Source organism: Schistocerca gregaria, chromosome 10 (genome assembly GCF_023897955.1).
Source record: "Schistocerca gregaria isolate iqSchGreg1 chromosome 10, iqSchGreg1.2, whole genome shotgun sequence".
NCBI lineage: Eukaryota > Metazoa > Arthropoda > Insecta > Orthoptera > Acrididae > Schistocerca > Schistocerca gregaria.
This window is the reverse complement of record NC_064929.1, coordinates 203,771,078-203,796,250: the sequence shown is the minus strand read 5'-3', so window position 1 is coordinate 203,796,250 and position 25,173 is coordinate 203,771,078. Positions and strand designations below refer to the sequence as shown.

Below are 25,173 nucleotides of genomic sequence, written 5' to 3'. Positions count from 1 at the left end.
AGTCCCATAGTGCTCAGAGCCATTTTGAGCTTGTACCACAACACATGGACTGTATTGAGAATAAGTAGCTTCCTGTCCATTTAAATAAAGAAAACTGTTAGTCTACATGTGCAGTTGTGTTGCAGAAAGAGGATACCAGCCACAAGACAACCCCTTCTCAATTGCTTACTGGTACAAAACTCTAGAGTGGCGACGAGGGCATTACAGTAGCAACAAGGATACTACAACAACTTCACCAACTGTAACAAAATAGGAAGCCTCATTCTCATCCATTAGTCAATTAATAATCTATGTCATTAAAATTACATACACTATTTGAAGATGAGAGGAGAAACATTACGACTGAAGACACTCAGAATTCTTACATCACTCTTAATGCAGACTATTGCAGTTCCTGCTCCATGGATCCACCTCCACACATCAACTTTGGAGTAGCGTCTGACGATGGTCGATTTTTGGACTGAAACGAATCACTAATAAATGTGATTTGTATGACCAGGACTGTTTTTCTAAGTGCAATTGGCGTTATTAATTACAAATGTTAACTACTTTATTAACTCATACATACATACATTAATCCTTGTTCCATAGATCATGAATACGATATTTTTTGTAATGATGTGGAACATGACACTTTAACATAAGTTTTTTTAACACGAAGTAATTAATTAACCTTTTTTACAGTTACTACTCCATATCTAAGAATTCATCTATTGAGTAGAAGGAGTTGTCATTCAGAAATTATTTTAATTTGATTTTAAATGTTGGTTGGCTATCTGTCAGACTTTTAATACGATTTGGCAAATGACCAAATATTTTTGTGGCAGCATAATTCACCTCTCTCTGGCAAAGTGAAATTTAATCCAGAATAGTGAATATCATCCTTTCTTCTAGTGTTGTAGCTATGCACTTCGGTGTTATTTTTGAATTATTAACGACAAATTTCGTAAGTCAATATATGTATTGCGAAGGTACTGTGAATATCCCGAGTTCCTTAAATAAATGTCTGCAAGGTGATCTTGGTTGGGCCCCAACTATTATTCTTATTACACGCTTTTGTGCAATGAATACTTTCTCTCTTAATGACGAATTGCCCCAAAATATGATGCCATATGCAAACAGTGAATGAACATAGGCATAGTAGGCTAATTTACTGATATGTTTATCACAAAAACAACCCTAACAGCATAAGTAGCTGAACCTAACCGTTTCATCCATGTGTTTCTTCCAATTCAACTTCTCATCAATGCACACACCCAGAAATTTTGAGTATTCTACCTTAGCAACAGATATGGGAATAAAGTCCAAATACTAATGACAGTAGATCAGTTATGAGTAGCATATGATATGTACCAGTCTGACAATAGGCAGGTAATTATCAGTGGGGAATGCAAGGGATTTTTTTAAGCGAAGTAACGTAACACATTCGTTCAGACCTTCTCCAGAGTGGCCGGCCGCGGTGGTCTAGCGGTTCTAGGTGCTCAGTCCGGAGACGCGCGACTGCTACGGTCGCAGGTTCGAATCCTGCCTCGGTCATGGATGTGTGTGATGTTCTTATGTCCAAAAGTTAGTTAGGTTTAAGTAGTTCTAAGTTCTAGGGGACTAATGACCATAGATGTTAAGTCCCATAGTGCTCAGAGCCATTTGAACCTTCTCCAGAGTCTGCTGGAAAACCAAATAATGTAAAGTGCATCGTGAGAATCATGTGAATGCATTGTGATTGCGAGATTTATGGAACGACTCTGATCGACCCATTTCGACATGTCTGGGGTAATAAAAGCTACCGCACCCACAATTCGAGCATACATGATGTAAGCCAGCAAGAAGAAATCCAGAGCACGGTCTGATGACGGCAGTGGCCCGTTGGTTTGTCCATCACTTCCTATCAATTGCTATGGAAATGTTCAGTCCTGGAGGTCACGAACATGTTAACTCCAGAGTGGTGGTGAACCATCCTGCTGGAAGATCACATTTGGTAGAACGGAAAGAAAGCAAGGGGCAGCAAATTGCTCAGGGATGTCCAGACAAACAGTTCCTGTTATTGTTTCTTAGGTGGGGGTACCGGTGAAGTTACGCTGCCTTTGATCAGCACACTTGACACATTTACCTTTTCACGGTCTCTGATATATTTCTGAAACAATGATAATTAATTGAAACCCTCAGCTTGCGACAGGTGTTATTGATATACCTCGGTGGTGACAGCTGAAAATGTACAGACGCTCTATCCATCTGAGCCACCGAGGACACAGATGAGTATCAATGGTACCTGTTCTTTCGAGAACACTTACTATCTTCATATATATAGTTAAAGGCTACCCGGCCATTGACCTTTGTCTGTGCGAATGCGCACAGGTTGCCCGAACTCTTACGGGAATCGCCACCTTAGTGCGCAAGTAATCAGTGGATAGGCAAATTTCTATTGGGTACATTAAGTATGTCGATTGTGGACAGTTGGCAATGTGGGTCTCACGGGAAGCGTACAACGGATAAGTCCCTGCAATCGCGTTATTCATCTGTGTCCTCGGTGAGTCAGATGGATAGAGCGTCTGCCATGTAAGCAGGAGGTCCCGGGTTCGAGTCCCGGTCGGGGCACACATTTGCAGCTCTCCCCATCGAGGTATATCAAAGGATACGGTCATTTGTGTGATATGCACTGAAGCGCTGAAGAAACTAGTAGAGGCATGCATATTCAAATACAATGTAAACAGGCAGAATACGGCGCTGCAGTTGGCAACGGCTATATAAGACAACAGGTGTCTGGCGCAGTTGTTAGATCGGTTACTGCTGCTACAGTGGCAAGTTATCAAGATTTAAGAGAGTTTCAACGTGGTGTTATAGTCGTGGGACGAGTGATGGGACATAGCAGCTCCGAGGTGGCGATGAAGTGGGGATTTTCCCGTACGACCATTTCACGAGTGTGCAGTGAATATCAGTAATCCGGTAAAACATCAAATCTCCGACATTGCTGCTGCCGTAGAAAGATCGTGCAAGAACGGGACCAACGACGACTGAAGAGAATCGTTCAACGTGACAGAAATGCAACCGTTCCGCAAATTGCTGCAGATTTCAATGGTGGGCCATCAACAAGTGTCAGCTTCTGAACCATTCAACGAAACATCATCGATATCGGCTTTCGAGGCCGAAGGCCCACTCCTGTATCCTTTATGACTGCACAACACTCGCCATTGTTTTCCTCGGACCACTCCACCACACTCCTGACCTTGTAACATGGCGCATTATCTTGTTGAAAAATACTGCTGCCGTCAAGTGACCGTCATGACGGGGTGTACGTGGTGTGCAACCAGTGTACGATATGTACGGTACTCCTTGGCCGTCGTGGTGCCTTGCACGTTCTCCACTGGACCCACTGATGCCCACGTGAATGTTTCTCAGAGTATAATGGAGCCGCTGCCAGCTTGTCTCCGTCACGCTGCACTGGTGTTGAGCAGCCGTCCTCCTGGAAGGCTACGGAACCGCGACTTACCATCCGCACGGTGAACAAGGATCGCTTTGTTGTCCTTATGTCGATATGTCTGTCTTTCCGACTGTTTAGACTCTTTGTTCTCACGAATGGATAGACCTATCAATCTGAAATGTATCTCACATACTTTATATATATATAAAGCAGCTGGAGTCTCATCTCCTGAATCACGAAGAATTGCGCACGAACATACAGAAAAATTTAAACAGATTTTCGACGAACGCCACCCTCTGCATGGTTCTTCATGTGGACGTAGCAGACTTAAATCCCGCAAGAGATTCCTCACTAGTGAATTGAACAAGCCTCCGAAGGACTACCCTGCCTCACGAGAAATACCCAGCGGCAGTACATCAAGCTGGAAGATTTGGAGAACACTGAAACGCATCAGTTAAAGCAAACCTAGTCAAATGTGGCTTCAAGGACGAAGGAAACAACAAATGCGACTGTGGTGAAGTTCAGGATATGGAACACCTTCTACAGTGTTCCATCTGCCCCACAAGGTGTACCCTTGACGAACTATGGCTTGAGAAGAGAGAAACATTGGACTTGGCCCGACATTGGGCTGAAAGGCTTTGAGACAAATCTACAGACACGAAAAAGTAAAGTAAAGTAAGTAACCGTTCTCGAAAGAACAGGTACCACTGATGACCGTGCAGCTTCTCTACAATAAATGATGATTAATAGAAACCCTCAGCTACAGACAGGTGTTCTTGATATATTTCAATGGGGACAGCTGAAGATGTGTGCCCCAACTGGGACTCGAACCCGGGACCTCCTGCTTACGTGGCAGACGCTCTATCCATCTGAGCTCTCCCCATCGAGGTATATGAACAACACCTGTCGGCAGCTGGGGGTTTCAGTTAATTATCATTTATTCTAGAGAAGCTGCACGGTCATCAATGGTATCTGTTCTTTCGAGAGCAGTTACTATCTTCAAATGTATGTTTCTGAAACGTCTGGAGATTTTTCGAACCCCAGATACGAATATTGTGCCGGTTGATTTTCTCACATGTATGGAATGTTCCTTTATCAGAGAAAACGAGATTTCCTAGATGCCGGGGGTTTTGCCTCATCGAATCCAGCTTCTCAATAGCAAATTCGTGGCGAAGCTGCAAGCCAATCCTCTTCAATGCCTAGCCGTTTCAGTTCAAGAATTTGTAAGCGTGCACGAGAAGCTGTTTATGCAGCACCTTGTGAATTGCTGAGTGAGGGATGTTTAGCTCTCGCGATTATTGGAAAACTGACTTTGATGGGTGCCTTTGGAAAGTTTCTTTGCTCTCCTCTACCATTTCAACACAGATTTGTTTTCTGCCGGAACCTAACTGCCTGTTTACGCTCCAAGTGGCTAGAAATTTATCACAACAAGTCTTAATCATCTTGATATCTGGTGGCTCCCTTTCAATTTCAGGTCGTAAATCTCATTGTACAGCACCGGGTCATTTTGTTCTCACTTACTACATCACACCTTGTACTCTATGTTAAGGTGTTGCCATTTCTCGTAATTATTTAACAGTAGTTAAATAAGCAAAAAGAAATCTAATAAATGTAGACAAAACTTACTGAACTGCTTTGGATGCCAGCCGGAGTGGCCGTGCGGTTCTAGGCGCTGCAGTCTGGAGCCGAGCGACCGCTACGGTCGCCGGTTCGAATCCTGCCTCGGGCATGGATGTGTGTGATGCCTTTAGGTTAGTTAGGTTTAAGTAGTTCTAAGTTTTAGGCGACTGATGACCTCAGAGGTTAAGTCGCATAGTGCTCAGGGCCATTTGAACCTTTTTTTTTTTTTTGCTTTGCATGATGGAGCCAACAACGAGTATCTACACTGTCCATTTACGAGGGTCACTTCAAAGAAATGCACATTATTTTTTATTCTACATGTTTGAAAGTTTTACAGTGTGTAGATACATCCTTTAGGAACAATATTTTCATTTCTCCACATAATTTCCATCATTACATCTTGGAACCAGAGCCTGTATAGCCGCACTGTAAAATTCTGGAGCAGCCTGTTGGAGCCAGTATTTGGCACCATGCAATGTTCCACGAAGAGAGCCTTTCAGTTCCCCAAAGCGATGATTGTCAAATGGACCCAGGTTAGGAGGTTTCAGTGTTGTCCATCTTAGTTTTGTGATCGCTTCCATGGTTTTTTGACTGACATGTGGCCGTGCATTGTCGTGCAACAGCAAAACATCCTCCTTTTGCCGATGTGGTCAGTCGAGCTTGAGGTTTCTTCAGTGTTGTCACATATGCATCAGAACTTATGGTGGTTCCACTTGGCATTATGTCCATAAGCAAGAGTCCTTCGGAATCGAAAAACACCGTAGACATAACTTATACAGCAGAAGGTGTGGTTTTGAATTTTTTTTCCTTGGGTGAATTTGCATTATGCCACTCCATTGCTTGCCTCTTCCTCTCTGGTGAAAAATGATGGAGCCATGTTTCATCACCTGTCACAATTCTTCCAAGAAATCCGTCATTGTCGCACTGTTCCAAAAGTTCGCTGCATACCGTTTTTCTTGTTTCTTTGTGAGCCACTGTCAACATCCTGGGAACCCACCTGGCACAAACCTTTTTTAACGCCAACACTTTCAGTATTCTGCAAACACTTCCTTCCCCTATCTCAACGTAGCGTGACAATTCGTTCACTGTGATGCGTCTGTCAGCAGTCACCAATTCGTTAACACTCTGTACATTGTCTGGAGTGTGTGCAGTACGAGGCCTGCCGCTGCGAGGACAATCCTCAATATTGCCGTGCCCGCTTTCATAACGTAACCTGCTTGCCCACCGACTGACTAACTGTACTATGACAGCAGCATCACCGTACACCTTTTTCAACCTCTTGTGGATGTTTCCCACTGTCTTGTTTTCACAGCACAGGAATTCTATGACAACACGTTGCTTCTGACGAACGTCAAGTATAGCAGCCATCTTGAAGACATGCTGTGACGGCGCCACTCACGGGAAGAGGTTGAACTAAGTTTGAAAACAAGCGGGAAGAATGTATCTTCACACTGTAAAACTTTCACACATGCAGAATGTAAACTGTATTTTTACAAAAATAGTGTACATTTCTTTTGGAGTGACGCTCGTACATTGATGTGACCACCTGTCAAAAGTCAAAAATAACCATATTTTGCTGTGCGTACCATTGCGAGGCGTGCATGAAGGGTATCAGTGAGGTCCTGAGAGGCACCGACGGGGTGTGGTGCCAAGCCAATTCCAGTTCGTTGCCAGCTACGATAGGTTTCTCAGTCGAGTAGGTTCAAATCCAGAGGCGTTTGGTGGCCGGGAGAGTACATGTAAACTCATCGTGGTGCTCTTAGAACCACGCACGTACACCGAGAGCTGTGTGACACGTTGGATTGTCCTACTGGTAGATGCCATCGTGCCGAAGAAACACAGACTGCAGGTAGGGGTGGAAATGGTACCAAACGATAGATGTATACTTGTGTTGATCCGCTGTGCCCTCGAGAATGACGAGATCACCCAGTGCCCCAAAGACATTCCCCAGGCCATAACTGTTGTAGACTTTGATGCAGTACACACCAACGGCTATCTGCCTGATGGAGCATAAAAGGTGAGTCATCTGAAAAGGCCACCTGTCACCACTCGGCGGAGATCAAGTTGTGATATTGGTGTGGAAATTCCAGCCTTTGTCGCTGACGAACAGCAAACAACATGGGTGCATTAAACATCTGCTTTATATATCCTCCACTGCTAGTGCAGCCAGATGCAGTATGTGATTGTTTATTTACGTTGCTGTCGAGCATAAGCATTGTTAACATTAGTGTTGTACGGTGGGGTGGTCTCCTGACCTTCATTTCTTACATATTCCGACCTCACCATCGTATTTTGCATATCAAGATGTTTCATTCGAGCCCAAACTCGATAGGGTAGAGTCAGTTCTACATATTTCCATTTAATCGATATGCAAATCTAATAAATAAATCGCATGTGCGCACCGAGATTAAAAGTCGAGGCTGGCGTACACAAACATTCTAGATACGACGGCCACAGTAGTTTTTGTTCGGCGGAGGTAACAAGTCCGCTGCAAAGTCCGTAGGAGGGTGGGTTAGCATGGAGGTGCACCAGCCATCTGACAACCCATCGACCAAAACAGTTTTTTGCCAGAGAAAAGGGATAATGGCCTGGGTGTTCACCTTAAAAGCAAAACCTGCTGTATTGCTTGGGAGAGCCCCAGCATACCCATTTTTTTGATCGACCTAGTGCGCAGTTTCAGAGTTCTCACAAGTGGACAGTAAAAGCCTAACGCAGATACTATATGTTTCCGGATTGTTCGGCTTAGCCATTCTCCCATTTGTAAGAGTAACGCTGATTGGTGGACTATTTCTGACGCAATGAGCCGCAGGAGTGAGGAAAAGACAGCGGATGATATACCCTTTCACTTTTTGCGTGGAGAGCGGTGGTTTTGGTGATACCCTTGAATAGGGAACACGTAGCGGGAGCGAATTCTCTCGTGTGTGTACGCAGAGAGCGAGGAACAATTTCTCTTCCCAGTACTGCACTGAGAGAGCACCTCTGTCGCTAGCGAATCGGAGTGATACTCTATACTGAGTCGCTCGCGATGAAGCGTTTGTTCACTTTCTTGGCCGTGACACTCAATGTGCAGTGTGAACATAGACAGAGTATTAGTTAGCGCCTGCGAGCGAACATTGAGTGGCATCGCGGTGGACTGGTTATCTGACCGGTGTACCACGCCAATAGTTAGAGTAGGGGCAGATAGGAGTCCTTGACTCCATCAAGGCGTAGGGAGAGTTCGATTGGCGAAGGTCAATCCAGATAGAAAGAGACAGTGGTGTTGTTTTTCAGCTGCGAACGACGCAGGCAGCAGTCGTCGCAGCTCACGGTAAGGTGCTACAGCCTAGGCGAGCCCCGTCTTTCCTCTATTAGAAATGACATACTTCATTCATGTCACTGCATTACGTTACTCACGCAACAGCCTCGAGCGTACTTAGAAAAAAATCTATCGGATAATTATTCAAGTTGAGTAGGCGCGGCTCTCAGCCATTCTGCCGAGTAAATAACATTCTTAAAGAAAAGGGATAAAAGAGCTTCCCCACACTTTGTATATAAATGTCATTAACAGGAGTCCTATCCATAAGAGGTAACCTCATATTCCGAAAAGAACCAAGAAATTTGTGTATCAGTTTATAAATAAAAGTTTCACTTGGTTTTCGTAAATTTTGCAATAAATAATATTTTCCGTTCGTTTAATAGTTTTCTTATACTAACTAGCAATACTCCAGTACCCAAGTATCCCACTAGTTACGTAAGAAAATAGAACATGTTTGTATCTTTTCCTTACAGCGGACGACTCCAGAAGATATTTATTGCTGAAAGTTTTTCGGGAACTTTTTTCTTTGGTACGTTAGGAGTGTCCGTCTAACTTCTGTAGTAGTGTGGGGTGGAAATTGCTTCTTGCAGGAGCTAAAGGGTGCTTGTCAGACCAATCCGTTGCGCAACTCGTCAACGTAACACCCACACACTGACCGTGTGTGCACATCCTTTATGTTCATAGTGAAGTACTTCTCACGAAGAAAGAGGAACACGATATTCATTTCATTAAAAGCTGTTACGATAGCCATGATACAAATCTAAATATATGCATGTACAGTACATGGAACACTTCCTTTGCTGTTACAGCCATGTCTGAGAAGTCTCCGTTGTTTTAATTTTTTCTGGTATGCCTGCTTTGAAACTGACGAAAAGCATTGTTGTCCATGTTTTATTACTTTGTTTCAGTATAGAACTGTCTCTGTTGTGAAGTCATGGCTGACGTGAGCATGCATTGGTACACTGTTGAGCATGTGTGTCGATGCAACGACGCCACAGGTAGGGTGACAAGTGACAGTGACGGGGTGTGTCTAAAGGTCGCTTTGGCGAGATCCCAACTTGCAAAGCAACACTGTTCGACTGGGACAAACGTGCTTTTGTTCCAGCCAGTGTTAAAGGCAGACAGCATAGAGGGTGTGAGAGAACGTTTGCAGCAGTAGCTCAACTAATTGGCAGTCTCTAATGAAATCTCATCTTCAAGTACCTCGGTCGGAAATGTATGATGACATTTAGGAATTTTATGGAAACGAAAGTATTTGGACTGATTTTTGTGAACTAATTATCTGACAACGATGTGGAGCATGCAGGAGAAATATCACTGGAGTGACGTACTCTGTGAGTGTCGCCATCATTAAACTGGAACTGTCTCATGACTTTGGGATAACGCTGTTTGTTTACGCTTTCTGCAGAGATCGAAACTTTAATAGTACGCATATTTGCTGCAGTTTTACCATTTGTTTATTTGTAACAGCAATGGGGAATTACGGGTATTTGAAAGTATAGGATGAACATAATTTATTTTGAAGTATCACACACATTATGTTTGGGTTGCATAACTACTTAGATGTATTCTGCTGGTTGGAATAAATGTTTTCAGTCTATTATTTATGCACAAAATGAGATTTTGCACACTAGAGAATAAAAATGGTGTGTGTGTGTGTGTGTGTGTGTGTGTGTGTGTGTGTGTGTGTGTGTGTGTGTGTGCGTGCGTGTGTGTGTGTGTGTGTGTGTGTTTAATAACAACTCTTTAAAGTGCAGAAATCCGAAAATAAATAAAAAATTAAACTTGTACTGAGAGCACTGTGAAATAAAAATTTGGTAACTATTGATAAATGAAACTCTGAAAATATGAAAAACTCTATTGACCGAAATTTCAGCATGTACCTTAGATTTCATTTTCGACAGAAGTCTGGTAAAGAATGCTTAATTTATTTGTATTTATTGCAGCATTGGCTATCTCAAATAAGTCAGTAAGAAATCAACAGACTGAGAATGAATGATAACTTTTAGGACAAAATCAGTGGCTGTGGTGGATTTTTCCTTGAGCTTATTGTCTTCACCATGTGATGAACAACTATTGGTGTATGAGATGTCATGTATTCCCTTAATGTGTGTCTTCTCCTCTTGATGCTATTTTATTGGTCTGTGACTCAATAGACAACAGTTCAGGCTGCGCGCGCGCTTGTGTGTGTGTGTGTGTGTGTGTGTGTGTGTGTGTGTGTGTGCGTGTGTGTATCAGTAACCAAGATACTAAATTATTGAATGTTTTAAGAGCAACTGTTTCAACAGTCATGACAGTCTACACAAAACATGAAAAGACATCATCATGTAAACGTGATAGTGGGCGCAAATCTAAACCAAGTGACAGAGATCGTCGTGCGCTAACACGAATTGTGCCAAAACAAGGCAAAACTATGGCGCCTATAGTGTCTACAGAGCTCAATGGCCATCTTCCAGACCTTGTATCTATCGACACTGTCCGCCGAGAACTCCATAAAGTGACTATTCATGGACGAGCTGCTATACCGAAACCTTTAATGACGAACACCAACGAAAAGAAACGCATAAGATAATGCCAGGAGCATAAATCCTGGACGGCTGATCAGCTGAAACACAACGTACGGTCCGACAATCCAATGTTTTCGTTATTTCCAACATCAGGCCGGGTTTACTTCTGGAGAACGTCAAAAGAAACCTACAATCCTGATTGCCTGATTCCGATGGTTAAGCATGGAGGTGGAAGTGTGATGGTGTGGGTATTCTGCTGGTCCCATAACTACTCTCAGAGGCCGTGTTACAGCCAACGATTATGTGAACACTTCTGGTGATCATGTGCACCCCATGATTCAAATATCGGTCCCCAACAATGATGCCATATTTCAGGACGATAATGCACCCATTCACACAGCCAGGACAGTACAGTCGTGGTATGAGGAGCGTGCAACTGAACTGCAGCGTCTTCCCTGGCCAGCACAGTCCCAGGACTTGCACATCATCAAACCCTTGTGGACGGTATTGGGGTGCAGATTCTGGGGGCAGATCTTTGTCTCTCCCTTGTCACTACAAGAGTTAGGAGAGGTTGTGACCAAAGAGTGACATAACATTCCACTGGAGAGTATGCAAACATTATACGCCATTATCCCAAAACACTCGCAGCTGTATTATGGGAAAATGGGGGTCCAACACTTTATTAATAAACCACTCTCAAGTAAGTACAGGGGTTCACATTACTTTTCAACCCGAATAAGTTCCTGTAAAATTTTTAGATTGCTCTTTTCACTCGAGGTTAAGGTGCATAAATTTTGCTTATTTGACCTTGACTGTATTGGACATGCAAGCTCCCCTAAACAAGAAAACTGTTGTCAGTTGTTGAACACAAGGGGGAGTTCATAATAACGTGACAGTGTAGTGTATAAAAAGTACAGTTACTGATGAACCTATTTCTGAGTTGCGATAACTGTGCTAGAATCGGTGTAAGAAGATACTTGACAACTGGCAGCAGCAGAAGGTAGAAACAACAGTCATCTACAGAGCTGTGACAACACTGAGGCATTACATTAGAGACATGTACAGAATCGCTTTACGTGGTTGGTTGATGTAGATGTACAAAGTGACTACGCCATGCCCACGGTAGCTGTCAGGTATCTTCTTTCACTGACCCTGCTATTGACTCATCGCCATGCCTGAGTTGTGCCCTCCATTTGGCAGGTCCTGTCCATTGGCCGAGTACGTTCCCTGAATGCGGTGGCAGAGCGCAGAGCCCCTTGGACATCCCCATGAGTCAAACCGAGTCCCTCGATATCCAGGCACCCCTGGAGGTCCCAGATTTCATGTGGTCTCCATATCAATTTAAGATATTGAATAATGGCCACACAGGTAAGTAACCTCTTCTTACTAAAGCCTTGTTGACACAGAGACGCTGCTGTGTGAAACTGAGTTCCAAAGCCGTGCTGTTAGCCATTGCGTCTGTATTTCTACAACTAGCTCAAAAACCAGGAATATTTAAGTAAATGTGGATGAGTAACAAAAACAAACCTATAACGTTTGAATATGGCATTAGTAGTGTACCGCTTCACCACAGTCACACCGTTTAAATATCTCAGTGTAATGCTACAAAGTGATATCTAGCGAAATGAGCATGTGAGATCTGTGCTGGTCCCGGCGGAGGTTCGAGTCCTCCCTCGGGAATGGGTGTGTGTGTGTGTGTGTGTGTGTGTTTGTCCTTAGGATAATTTAGGTTAAATAGTGTGTAAGCTTAGGGACTGATGACCTTAGCAGTTAAGTCCCATAAGATTTCACACACATTTGAACATTTTTTGAGAAATGTGCTGCGGATGGCTAATGATTGACTTCTGTATATTTGGAGAATTTTGGGAAAGTGTGGTTCATCTCTAAACGACACCACACATAGGGCGCTAGTGGAACCTGTTCTTGAGTGATGCTCGAGTGTTTGGGATTAGCACCAGGTTGGAATCAGGGGAAGACATGGAAGCAATTCAGAGGAGGGCTCCTAGATTCGAACAACGCACAATTATTTAGGAGATACTTTGGGAACTCAAACGGGAACCCCGGGAGGAAAGACGACATTCTTTTCGATGAACGCTGTTGAGAAAAATTTAGAGAACAAGCATTTGAAGCTGACTGCAGAACGATTCCACTGCCATCAACATACATTTTGCGTAAGGACCGCGAAGATACCAGAAATCAGGACTTGTACAGAGGCATAAGGGCAGTCGTTTTTCCCTAGTTCTGTTTGCAAGTGGAACAAGGAAGGAAATGACTGCAAGTGGTGCAGGGTACTCTCCGCCAAGCACCATACGGTGGTTTGAGGAATATGAACCTAGGTGTTCATGCAGATGCACATCTGCACGGCCTGCAGTGGCGAATGTCATTGCCAAAACTGCTTAGTTCCACTACTTTCATCCTTTCAGGGCACAGAACGTATCAGTTGCATACACTACATGAGCAAAAGTATCCGGACACCTGGCTGAAAATGACTTACAAGTTTGTGGCGGCCCCCATCGGTAATGCTGGAATTCAATATGGAGTTGGCCCTCCCTTAGCCTTGATGACTGCTTCTGCACTCGCAGGCATGCGTTCAATCAGGTGCTGGAATGTTTCTTGGGGAATGGCAGCCCATTATTCACGGAGTGCTGCACTGAGGAGAGGTATCAACGTCGCTCGGTGAGGCCTGGCACGAAGTCGGCGCTCCAAAACATCCCGAAAGTATTCTATAGGATTCAGGTCAGGACTCTGTGCAAGCCAGTCTATTACGGGGATGATATTGTCGTGTAACCACTCCGCCACAGGCCCTGCATTATGAACAAGTGCTCGGCCGTGTTGAAAGATGCAGGTTCCATCCCCAAATTGCTTTTCAACAGTGGGAAGCAAGAAGCTGCTTAAAACATCACTGTAGGCCTGTGCTGTGATACTGCCACGCAACACAAGGGGTACAAGCCCCCTCCATGAAAAACACGACCACACCGCAACACCACCGCATCCGAATTTTACTGTTGGCACTACACACAGTGGCAGACGACGTTCACCACGAATTCGCCATACCCACAACCTGCCATCGAATCGCCACATTGTGTAGCGCGATTCGTCACTCCACACAACGTTTTTCCACTGTTCAATCTTCCAACGTTCACGCTCCTTACACCAAGCGAGGCGTCGTTTAGCATTTACCAGCGTGTTGTGTGGCTTATGAGCAGCCGCTCGACCATGAAACCCAAGTTATCTCACGTCCCGCCTAACTGTCATAGTACTTGCAGTGGATCCTGATACAGTTTGGAATTCCTGTGTGATGGTCTGGACAGATGTCTGCCTCTTACACATTATGACCCTCTTCAACTGTCTACCGTCTCTGTCAGTCAACAGACGAGGTCGGCCTGTACGTTTTTGTTTCCCTTCTCGTTTCTACTTCACTATCACATCGGAAACAGTGGGCCTAGGGATGTTTAGGAGTGTGGAAATCTCGAGTACAGACGTATGACACAAGTGACACCCAATCACCTGACCACACTTGAAGTCTGATCTCTCAGCATGTCTAACGACTGCTGAGGTCGCTGATACGGAGTACCTGGTAGTAGGTGGCAGCGCAATACTGCTAATATGAAAAATGTATGTTTTTGTGGGTGTCCGGATAATTTTGATCATATAGTGTATGTTAGTGGGTTACACCGCGAAAAAATTTTGGTAGCACTTTAATGGTAACCATTACAAGAAGGAAGCCTGGCGCAGTGCTGCACTTGAAACAATTCTTCTTGGTATGAGCACTGAAAGCTTGAGTATATCGGCGTTGCTGACCAAAATGTGCTCTCTGATCAGAAGGTTCTGGACAACTGTTAGTGAATATTAATGTGGAGTGTGTGGCTACCCTTCGCCATTTGGACAACTTGAACTCTGCTAAGGACTCTTCAGTGAGGTGTCTGAATGTCTATTGAGTAATGGCAGCGCATTCTTCATCAGGGGCCAAAACTGGAGAAGATAGCGATGTCGGACACTTGGGTCGGGGCGGAGTCGACGTTGTAACTCACCCAAGAGGTGTTGCATTGTGTTCGGATTGGGGCTCTCGGCAGGGCAGGCCATTTCAGGAATGTTACTGCCTACAAATCATTGCCACATTGCTGCATGGCAGGCGCATTGTCATGCTGAAACAAACAAACATCATATCCGAACTGTTCCTCTACTGAATGCAGAACAGAATGCTGCCAAACATGTTCATATTCTTACTCATTCTGCCTTTCCTCAAGCACAGCAAAAAGACCACTCTTTAACCATGAAAAACGCCCCCATACTGTAACTCATCTCCTCTTTATTCCACTGTTGTCATTGCATGTGAGAGCATGTAACATTCCCGAGGGACTGGTCGAACCTATGCACTTCAGTTACAGTGCCACAGGATATAGTGTGATTCACCACTGGAAATACTTGTTTCCTGTCTTTCACTAACCGCTGGCGTCGCCCTTTGCACCGCCTGAGGCTGACTGCAGAAACGCACGTGTTATGAGGAGTTGCTCGACCACTGTGCCACATTCTTTTCAACTCCCTGCGCTCAGTCATTGTGTCAGCTGGACTGCTGGCAGCACTTTGGAACTCAGGGGTGGTTCCTCGCGCCGCTTTAGTGTTATTTTTTTACAATTATCCTCCGGAATGCTCAATGCTCCCTGTCCGTTAGTGTGTGCCCGGTCTTGGCTTAAATGTGGTCGTTCCTTCCCGTTTCCACTTCACAACCACATCACCAACAGCAGTCTTTTGCAGCTTTGGAAGAGTTGAGATCTTCCCAGACAGATTTATTACTCAGATGACATCCAATGACCAGACCATGTTCCGAGACACTGAGCACTCCTGATCGACCCATTTTGCTGTCTTCGCTCCTCTGATGACAATACGACACTCCCCGCCACCTTTTGTACTGGCGAGTCCGCCTCTCATTCCAATTTGAAGCAGTTCTACGCTCCACAGGGGTGTCCGGAAACTGTTACGCAGGCTTGTAGAATCTGTAGGAAATAATAAAACTTACAAGTTTAATGAAGATTCTTTACAACAGCTGAGAAGCTCATCTGAAGAAACCAGCACGGTTTTAGGAAACAGCGGTCATGCGAGACACAGCTGGTCCTCTTTGTGCAAGGATATACAACAGGCTCTAGATACCGGCTCTCAGGTTGATGCCATATTTCTCGACTTTCGAAAGGCGTTCGACTCAGTTCCGCACTGTTGATTGCTCCAAAAAGTGCGCGCTTAGGTCTATCCGATGACATATTCTGTTGGATAGCAAGTTTTCTAACAGACAGAGAGCAGTATGTCGTCATGAACGGGGTGACTTCGACAGAAACAACCTTACCATCAGGTGTGCCCCAGGGCAGCGTAATAGGTCCGCTGCTTTTTACGATTTACATAAACGATGTGGTTGATGGTATTGACAACGGCATTAGACTGTTTGCCGATGATGCTGTAGTCTACAGGAAAGTTGTATCACACGAAAGTTGTGAACAAATCAATGAGGATTTACAGAAAATAAATGTGTGGTGTAATGACTGGCAGTCATCTCTTAATATTAGAGAGTGCAACCTACTGCGTATCACAAGATGAAAATCCCCAGTGATGTACGAGCACAAAATAAATGCCCAGTGTTTTGAAGCGGTAACATCCGTCAAGTATCTGGGCGTGACTATTCGGAATGATATCAAATGGAATGATCTGAATACACAAGTAACAGGCAAGGCGAACTCTAGATTGCAGTTTATTGGTAGAATCGTGAAGTGATGCAGTCCTTCAACAAAGGAAATTGCTTACAATACGTTAGTTCGTCCACTCTTGGAGTATTGTTCATCTGTATGGGACCCTTACCAGTTTGTATGATTCAGAAGATTGAGAAGGTCCAAAGAAGAGCGGCAAGATTCGTGACTGGTACATTTAGCAATCGCGAGAGCATTACAGATCTCATACGGCGCGCTAAACAGAAGAGGCTGCTCACTAAACTCCGAAATCCGATCTTCGCCGAGGATGTAGAGCATGTATTATTACCATCAACTTTCAAATAACGCAATGGTCAACATTCAAAGAGCTCGTACTGAGGCGTTCAGACAGTCGTTTTTCCCTCGCGCGATTTTGAGTGGAACACAGGCGGGCAAATATGACTTTGGCGCGAATTCGGCACACACCGCTTGGTGGCTAGCGGAGTATATATGTAGAAACTTTTGCAGATTTTCTTAAGCCAATGTGAATCCGTACTGAAGACTGATTTCGGTGAGCTGTTCACATGCAGAAGCTGCAGCAAATTAGGCGGTACAGTGGTCAGAACACTGGACTCGTACTGCCGGAGGAGAGTTGGAGTTCTCAGACAGGGTTCAAATTCACTTCCAGCAATCCTGATTTAGGTTTTCCGTGGTTCTCCTAAATCGCTCCAGGCAGATGTCAGAGTGGTTCCTTTGAGAGGACACAGCCGACTTCCTTTCCCACCCTTTTGTAATATGAGCTTGTGCTCATACACCTCGATATCAAAGTGACGTGACACTGTAGTTGTCTTTCCGCATCTTCCTTTGCAGAAGCTGCCCAGAGAATACAATAGGGTATTAACAGTGCAAATACGAGGGTCACTCCAAAAGAAATGCACACTAGCACACATTTTTTGTAATAATACAGTTTTCATTCTGCATGTGTGAAAGTTTTGCGGTGTGTAGATACATCCTTCCCGCTTGTTTGCAAATATAGTTAAACCCATTCCCGTGAGTGGCGCCGTCACAGCATGTCTTCAAGATGGCCGCTACCATTGACGTTCGTCAGAAGCAACTTGCTGTCATAGAATTCCTGTGCTGTGAAAGCAAGACAGTGGGAAGCATATACAAGAGGTTGAAAAGGTGCATGGAGATGCTGCTGTCGATCACAGTACAGTTAGTCGGTGGGCAAGCAGGTTACGTGATGAAGGCGGGCCCGGCAGTATTGAGGATTGTCCTCGAAGCAGCAGGCCTCGTACTGCGCATGCTCCAGACTCTTGCTTGTGGACATCATGCCAAGTGGAACCATAATAAATTCTGATGCATATGTGACGACACTGAAGAAACTTCAAGCTGGACTGAGTCGTGTTCGACCACATCGGGAAAAGCAGGACGTTTTGCTGTTGCACGACAATGCACGGCCACGTGTCAGTCAAAAAACCATGGAAGCGATCACAAAACTCGGATGGACAACACTGAAACACCCGCCTTACAGTCCTGACCTGGCTCCATCTCTTTGGGAAACTGAAAGGCTCTCTTCATGGAACAAGGTTTGAAGATGAGGACTCCCTTGTGCACGCTGCCAAACAGTGGCTCCAACAGGTTAGTTCAGAATTTTACCGTGCGGGTATACAGGCGCTGGTTCCAGGATGGCGTAAGGCAGTTCAGAGGGATGCAAATTATGTGGAGAAATGAAAATATTGTTCCTGAAGGATGTATCTACACACTGTAAAAGTTTCAAACATGTAGAGTAAAAGATGGATTTTTTAAAAAATTGTGTGCATTTCTTGTGGAGTGACCCTTGTAGCAAATTTGATATTCACAAAGCAAAAAGTTTGATTAGTGGTTGGTTCGTTGATTTTTGGGGAGGGGATCAAACAGTGTAGTCATTGGCCCCATTGGATAAGGGTAGGATGGGGAAGGAAGTAGGCCATGCCCTTTCAAAGGAACCATCCTGGCATGTGCCTCAATCGATTTACGGATATCAAGTAAAACCTAAATCAGGATGGCCAGACCCGTATTTGGACTTTCATCCCCCTGAATGTGAGTCCAGTGTGCTAACCACTGCGCCACCTTGCTTGGTGCTTAACTTCGAGATGTTGTAGAGGTTGTATTGAGTAACAAATCGAGGATAGGAACCCGTGTCTGAAAACATCATCCAGGGGCGCTACAGAGTATCGAAGTTATAGGCGCTGGCGCCTGCTACTAGGCTACCCTGTCGACAGCAAATGACCATAGGCAGAAAGTCTCGCAATGTTGTTTGTTGTTGAGCGATCAGGAATGGTTGCCACAATCACGAGTGAAGAAATGGAGATAGCTACTGCATAGACAATCGTGGACTTTGGAATGTAACTGGATACTACAGGGAATAGCAATAAAAATCTTTACTTGCGAAAAAAGACCCTCTGTGTTCTTCATTTTAAATTTTGGAGGATGACTGCGCGAAAACTTCAGGGCATACAAGAAACTTGACACATGTCACTGGTAAGAGCATTTGTCCAAGTTTCAAATTGTAATACTCGTAGTGACATAGTTGGAGATCCCATGTCCAGAAGACAGACATGTCATAACATTTAGCGAAACCATCCACTCCGCACTGTCGCTTGAAGTATCTAGCTGCAGACAGACAACTCTGCTCACACATTTCCAAAGTGGGCTGTTGTCGCATCTTTCCAGGTTCTCCACACATAATGACGTTTGCCATATCACAAACTGTGTCCATACTCAGGGCCCAAAGAAGGAGTCAAAAACTTGAGGACATGCTCTACCCACTGATGTGAGTCTCCTTTCTGCATGTCTCATAGTTTCTGCGCAGTCGTCTTCAGAAACTCAGGATGCATTTATGAATGACTTCATGTGGTACCGTGTTAATTTACAAGCCTCTGCTTCTGTTCTCACAAACAGAATTTTTTTCCTCTAATTTAAATTTTGTGTGTACTCGTATTATCAAATCAGTGTGTTAAGTAACAAATACGGTGTAATTTTTTAATATAAAGGTAAAATATTTTTATTTTTTAATTACTAATGTTATGGGAATATGTGGATACACTATCAGTTGCAATTTGGTGCAAAAACGTGAAACATAAAAGAGTAAATAAAGTATTGTTTTTATTTCTACAGAGGGTGTTCCAGAAATGTTGTGATAAACTTCGAGAGGTTGTAGTGGTTGTCTTGAGTAACAAATCGAGCATAGCAACCCCTGTCTGGAAACATCATCCAATGGCGCTACAGAGTGTCGAAGTTATAGGCGCTGGCGCCTGCTACCAGGCTACCCTGTCGACAGCAAATGTGTCTTTGTGTGTGGGCGGACCATAGGCAGACGGACTGAGGTCTCACCAAACGACGCGCGCGAGAGCTCTTTCACGCGTCTAGCAACATGGGGTGGAACGCCATCCTGCATAAACATCGTACGTTCCAGCAGGTGTTTATCAGCCAGGCTGGGGATGATGCTATTCTGTAACATATTGGCGTACCTCTCATCCGTCGCAATCAAGCATTTCCTCGAAGAAAAAAGGCCCGATAATGGTAAATGTGGTAAATCCAACCCATACCGCGAATTTCTTGTCGTGCAATGGAGTTTCCACGACAGTTCTAGCATTTTCGGTAGCCCAAAATTCTGAATTTGTGAGCGTTGACAGACCCTCTGTGCGTGAAATTAGCTTCGTCGGTCCACAACACGTTACTCAACCAATCGTTATCTTACGCCATATTCTGAAACGCCCACACCGCAAATGCCCTCCGCTTCACAAAATCGCCAGGTAACAGTTCACGATGCCAATGGATTTTGTACGGATAGCATCGGAGGGTACGCCTAAGTGCCAACCAAACAGTAGTGTATGGAATGCCGGTGCGACGTGCGACTGCACGAGCGCTGACGAACCCGCTACAGTCTCCATTTCTTCCTGAACTGTCTCAGCAGAATTACACCTTGTGCTCGGTCGGCCACTACAGGGTCTATCGTGGCTTCGAACTTCGAAATCATTCTCGCCACAGCTGCATTTGTCAACGGACCTTTACCCGTTCGAATCCCCTTCCTATGGGGATAGGATCGTAACGATGAACTAGCACATTCCCCATTCTGATAATACAGCTTCACTAAAAGCGCCTTTTCAGGTAACGTCAACATGCTGCGACTGCTGGCGCATCTGATTCTCTCTCTCATTACAGCTCCTTTTATACACGATTGTCATGTGCAGTCACTGACGCTTTGCTGTCCACCGCCATCTGTCGGACATTTTGTGAACTTTTCCTTTTTTTCTGATAAAACCCCATGTCATTCCAAGCATGTGTCTCAATTTTTACCTCTCTATCTACATTATTCCGTGGTTTATTAAGTTTTCAAATTTATACTGACTTTTTGATCACCCGGTATATTGTATGTTAACTGGGGACCTAGAAACAACGGAGAGGCTCCATCACCGCTGCAGCCGCAGTGGTCCACAACCCCACCACGACTACCGCAGTGCACGTTCACCCCTCCGCCGCCCCACACCAAAACCAGGGTTATTGTACAGTTCTGCCCCCGGTGGACCCCAAGGGAACGTCTCACATGAGACGTTTCCTAGTGATTACAGAACGCAGAACATAATTAGAAATAAAGGATTCTATTTTGATTGAAAAATGTTGACACAATTCTTGTTAATTAAGATTTTCGTTTGATAAAAAGTATGAATAAAATAAAATAAAAATAAAAAGAAGGTATTACTAGCGAGAATCGAACCATCATGTTCGTGTTTACTGAACTAGTAAGCTACTGAGTCAGATATTGCCAATTTCATAATGGATGTCAAATGCTTTCTGTTCAGCAGCACTCGAACATGCCCTAATCTCTGTAGGTGATATTTCTGAGGTCTTTTGAAGAATATGTGAGACTGCTTTAGGAAACTGATGTCTGAGTACTGTCACGAGTGTGTGGCCTTCTGCTTTGCAGTGCAGCTGCAGCCAGTGGACACAGCCTCCGTGGAGAACACGGTCCTACGAGGCGGTCCGCTGACGGGCGAGTACCAGTTTCTCCAGCTGCACTTCCACTGGGGTGAGAGCGACGATATGGGCAGCGAGCACGCTGTTGATGGCTCCTAGTAAGTGGCAGCGTTAACAGAACCTTCACATACTCTGATCAGCCAAAACATAATAACCACTGACCACCGCGACTTTGTATGCCTCCTGGTGGCGTTGCAGGCACGTGACGCGGTAACAAGAGTATGTAAGCGGAGCAGACGCAGATGGGGGATCACCCTAGCGAAGATATGGATTGCAGATGCTTAAATCCATTGAGATGGTCCACTTTGTCAAAAGGCAGATTATTATTACACTACTGGCCATTAAAATTGCTAGACCAAGAAGATAGCGTGCTACAGACGCGAAATTTAACCGACAGGAAGAAGATGCTGTGATATGCAAATAAGTAGCATTTCAGAGCATTCACACAAGGTTGGCGCCGGTGGCGACACCTACAACGTGCAGACATGAGGAAAGTTTCCAACCGATTTCTCATACACAAACAGCAGTTGACCGGCGTTGCCTGGTGAAACGTTGCTGTTATGCCTCGTGTAACGAGCAGAAATGCGTACCATCACGTTTCCGACTTTGATAAAGGTCGGATTGCAGCCTATAGCGATTGCGGTTTGTCGTATCGCCACATTGGTTCAGGAGAGTAATACGGAACGTCGTGCTGGATCCCAACGGCCTCGTATCACTAGCAGTCGAGATGACAGGCATCTCATCTACATGACTATAACGGATCGTGCAGCCACGTCTCGATCACTGAGTCAACAGATGGGGACGTTTGCAAGACAACAACCATCTGCAAGAACAGTTCGACGACATTTGCAGCAACATGGACTATCAGCTCGGAGACCGTGGCTGCGGTTACCCTTGACGCTGCATCACAGACAAGAGCGCCAGTGATGGTGTACTCAACGGCGAACCTGGGTGTACTAACGGCAAAACGTCCTTTTTCGGATGAATCCAGGTTCTGTTTGCAGCATCATGATGGTCGCATCCGTGTTTGGCGACATCGCGGTGAAGGCACATTGGAAGCGTGTATTCGTCATCGGCACACTGGCGTATCACCGGGCGTGATGGAATGGGGTGCCATTGGTTACACGTCTCGGTCACCTCTTGTTCGCATTGACGCCACTTTGAACAGTGGACGTTACATTTCAGATGTGTTACGACCTATGGCTCTACCCTTCATTCGATCGCTGCGAAACCCTACATTTCAGCAGGATAATGCACGACCGCATGTTGCAGGTCCTGTACGGGCCTTTCTGGATACAGAAAATGTTTGACTGCTGCCCTGGTCAGCACATTCTCCAGATCTCTCACCAACTGAAAACGCCTGGTCAATGGTGGCCGAGCAACTGGCTCGTCACAATATGCCCTTCACTACTCTCGATGAACTGTGATACTGTGTTGAAGTTGCATGGGCAGCTGTACCTGTACACGCCATCCAAGCTCTGTTTGACTCAAAGCCCAGTCGTATCTAGGCCGTTATTACGGCCAGAGGTGGTTTGTGTGGGTACTGATTTCTCAGGATCTATGCACCCAAATTGCGTGAAAATGTAATCACATGTCAGTTCTAATACAATATATTTGTCCAATGAATACCCATTTATCATCTCCATTTTTTCTTGGTGTAGCAATTTTAATGGCCAGTAGTGTATAGAGAGCCTATGAACGAGTAGCTCGAAAACGGCGAAGCTGATCGAATTTTCACGTGCTACTGCCGTGAGGATCTATGAAAAGAGGTAGAAGGACAGTGAAACTATCACTAGGCGCTGAATGGTTGGGTGTCTACTGTGTAAGGTAGGATAGAAGGTCATCTGTGGAATCTCTGCCGAAAGAGCACATTGCTGGTGCACACACAAGTTTTACAGGGTACACCGTTCATCGTACATTGTTGAACACTGAGCTCTGCAGACGACCACCCTTACATGTTGACATGTTGACCCAACGACTGTGTCAGTTACGATTGCAGTGGACACGAGACCATCGGGACTCGGCCGTCGATCAATGGAAACGTGTCGGCTCTTTGGATGAATGACGGTCGTCTCCAGAAAAGCCATCACCGAGATGAACAGTGGCTCGAAACGTGCAGCACGGACGGTAACAGGCAGGAGGGAGCAGTATTATGCTATGGGAGACATTCTCCTGCGCTTGTATGGGAAATGTGGTAGTAATCAAAGACACGCTGACAGCTGCAAAGGACCAGCATCTGTTCATGCTTGATGTATTCCCCAATGACGATGTCATCTTTTAGCATTATAATACCCTCTTAGCCAGAACTGTGCAACAGTGGTTTGAGGAACATTATAGTGAACTCACGTTCATGTCTGGACGACCAGATTCACCTTATGAAGATCCTGTGGAACCCATCTGGGTCGCATTCAGATGCCATTATTGCCTACACAGATCTGCGGCCCATTATTTACGTGAATTACGTGACCTGTGTACAGACATTTAATGCCACATACCTCAAACAACTGGTCTCTTATACGCAGAATCAGTGATGTTCCAAAGCTATCAAGCAGGTGGTCATTATGTCTTGGCTCATCAGTGTAATAGCAGTGGACGCCTGAATATGGAAATGTTGTGGCCTCAGTCGTAAGACTGGTTTGATGCAGCTCTGCATGCTACTCTATCCTGTGCGAGTCTCTTCGTCTCCAAATAACTACTGCAGTTTATATCCTTCTGAATCTGCTTCTTCTGTTCATCTCTTGTTCTCCCTCTTCGATTTTTACTCCCCACACTTCACCCCAATACTACATTGACGATTCCTTAAGGCGCCACTACGTGTTGTATCAACCGACTCCTTCTATTAGTCATGTTATGCAACAATTTTCTTCTTTTCCAACTCAGTTTAGTATCTCCTCCTCAGTCATTCGATCACTCTATCAAATCCTAGGCTTTATTATGTAGCAACTTATTTCGAAAGCTGCTATTCTCTTTTTGTCTCAAATGTTTATCATCAACATTTTACTTCCACACAAAAAGATAACTTCACACATACACTTTCAGGAAAGACTTCCTATCACTGAAATTTATACCCGATGTTAACAGATTCCTCTTACTGTCATTACCAGTATACATTTTATATCCTATCCACTTCAGCCACCTGATATATTTAGATTTCACCGACAGTGCTGCAAAATGGTTTGAGTCTTATGTAACTGACAGGAAACATCGGGTGTCATTGCAAGATATCTGTGCAGTAAGCAGTCACTCATCATCTACTTGGGAAGTAATTACACGTGGTGTTCCTCAAGGTTCAATCTTGAGTCTGTTGCTTTTACTTGGTACATTATTGACGTCATATCTGTTACATTGACAGATGATAAATTTGTTTTGTTAGCATATGATACAAACATGGAAATACATAGCAAATGGCTGCTAATCAAATTTTTGCTGGCATCAATAAATGGTTTAAAGCTAATTAACTGTCATTAAACTTTGGAAAGACCCACTATATGCACTTCAGAATGTGTAAGAGATTTCCTTCCAGCATGTGCATAACATATGATGACATGCAGATTGAAGAGGTTGACAGCATTAAATTTCTGGGACTACAACACGATAATAGATTCACAGAATTGCTGAAATGCATAAAGAAGTCTGTATTTGCAG

At 44.6% G+C, this 25,173-nt stretch overlaps 1 protein-coding gene across 4 annotated transcripts in view; it reads left to right on the top strand.

The window, feature by feature from the left end:
- LOC126293649 (carbonic anhydrase 1-like) overlaps window positions 1–25,173 on the top strand; it is a 133,913-nt gene that overhangs the window by 45,815 nt on the left and 62,925 nt on the right. For 3 of the 4 annotated variants that reach the window (XM_049986930.1, XM_049986928.1, XM_049986929.1), the window contains exons 5-6: window positions 12,038–12,205; window positions 21,479–21,626. In XM_049986930.1, the coding sequence (XP_049842887.1) occupies window positions 12,038–12,205; window positions 21,479–21,626 (316 nt within the window). The remainder of the gene's footprint in view (window positions 1–12,037; window positions 12,206–21,478; window positions 21,627–25,173) is intronic. The other variant, XM_049986931.1, reaches the window with a different exon arrangement.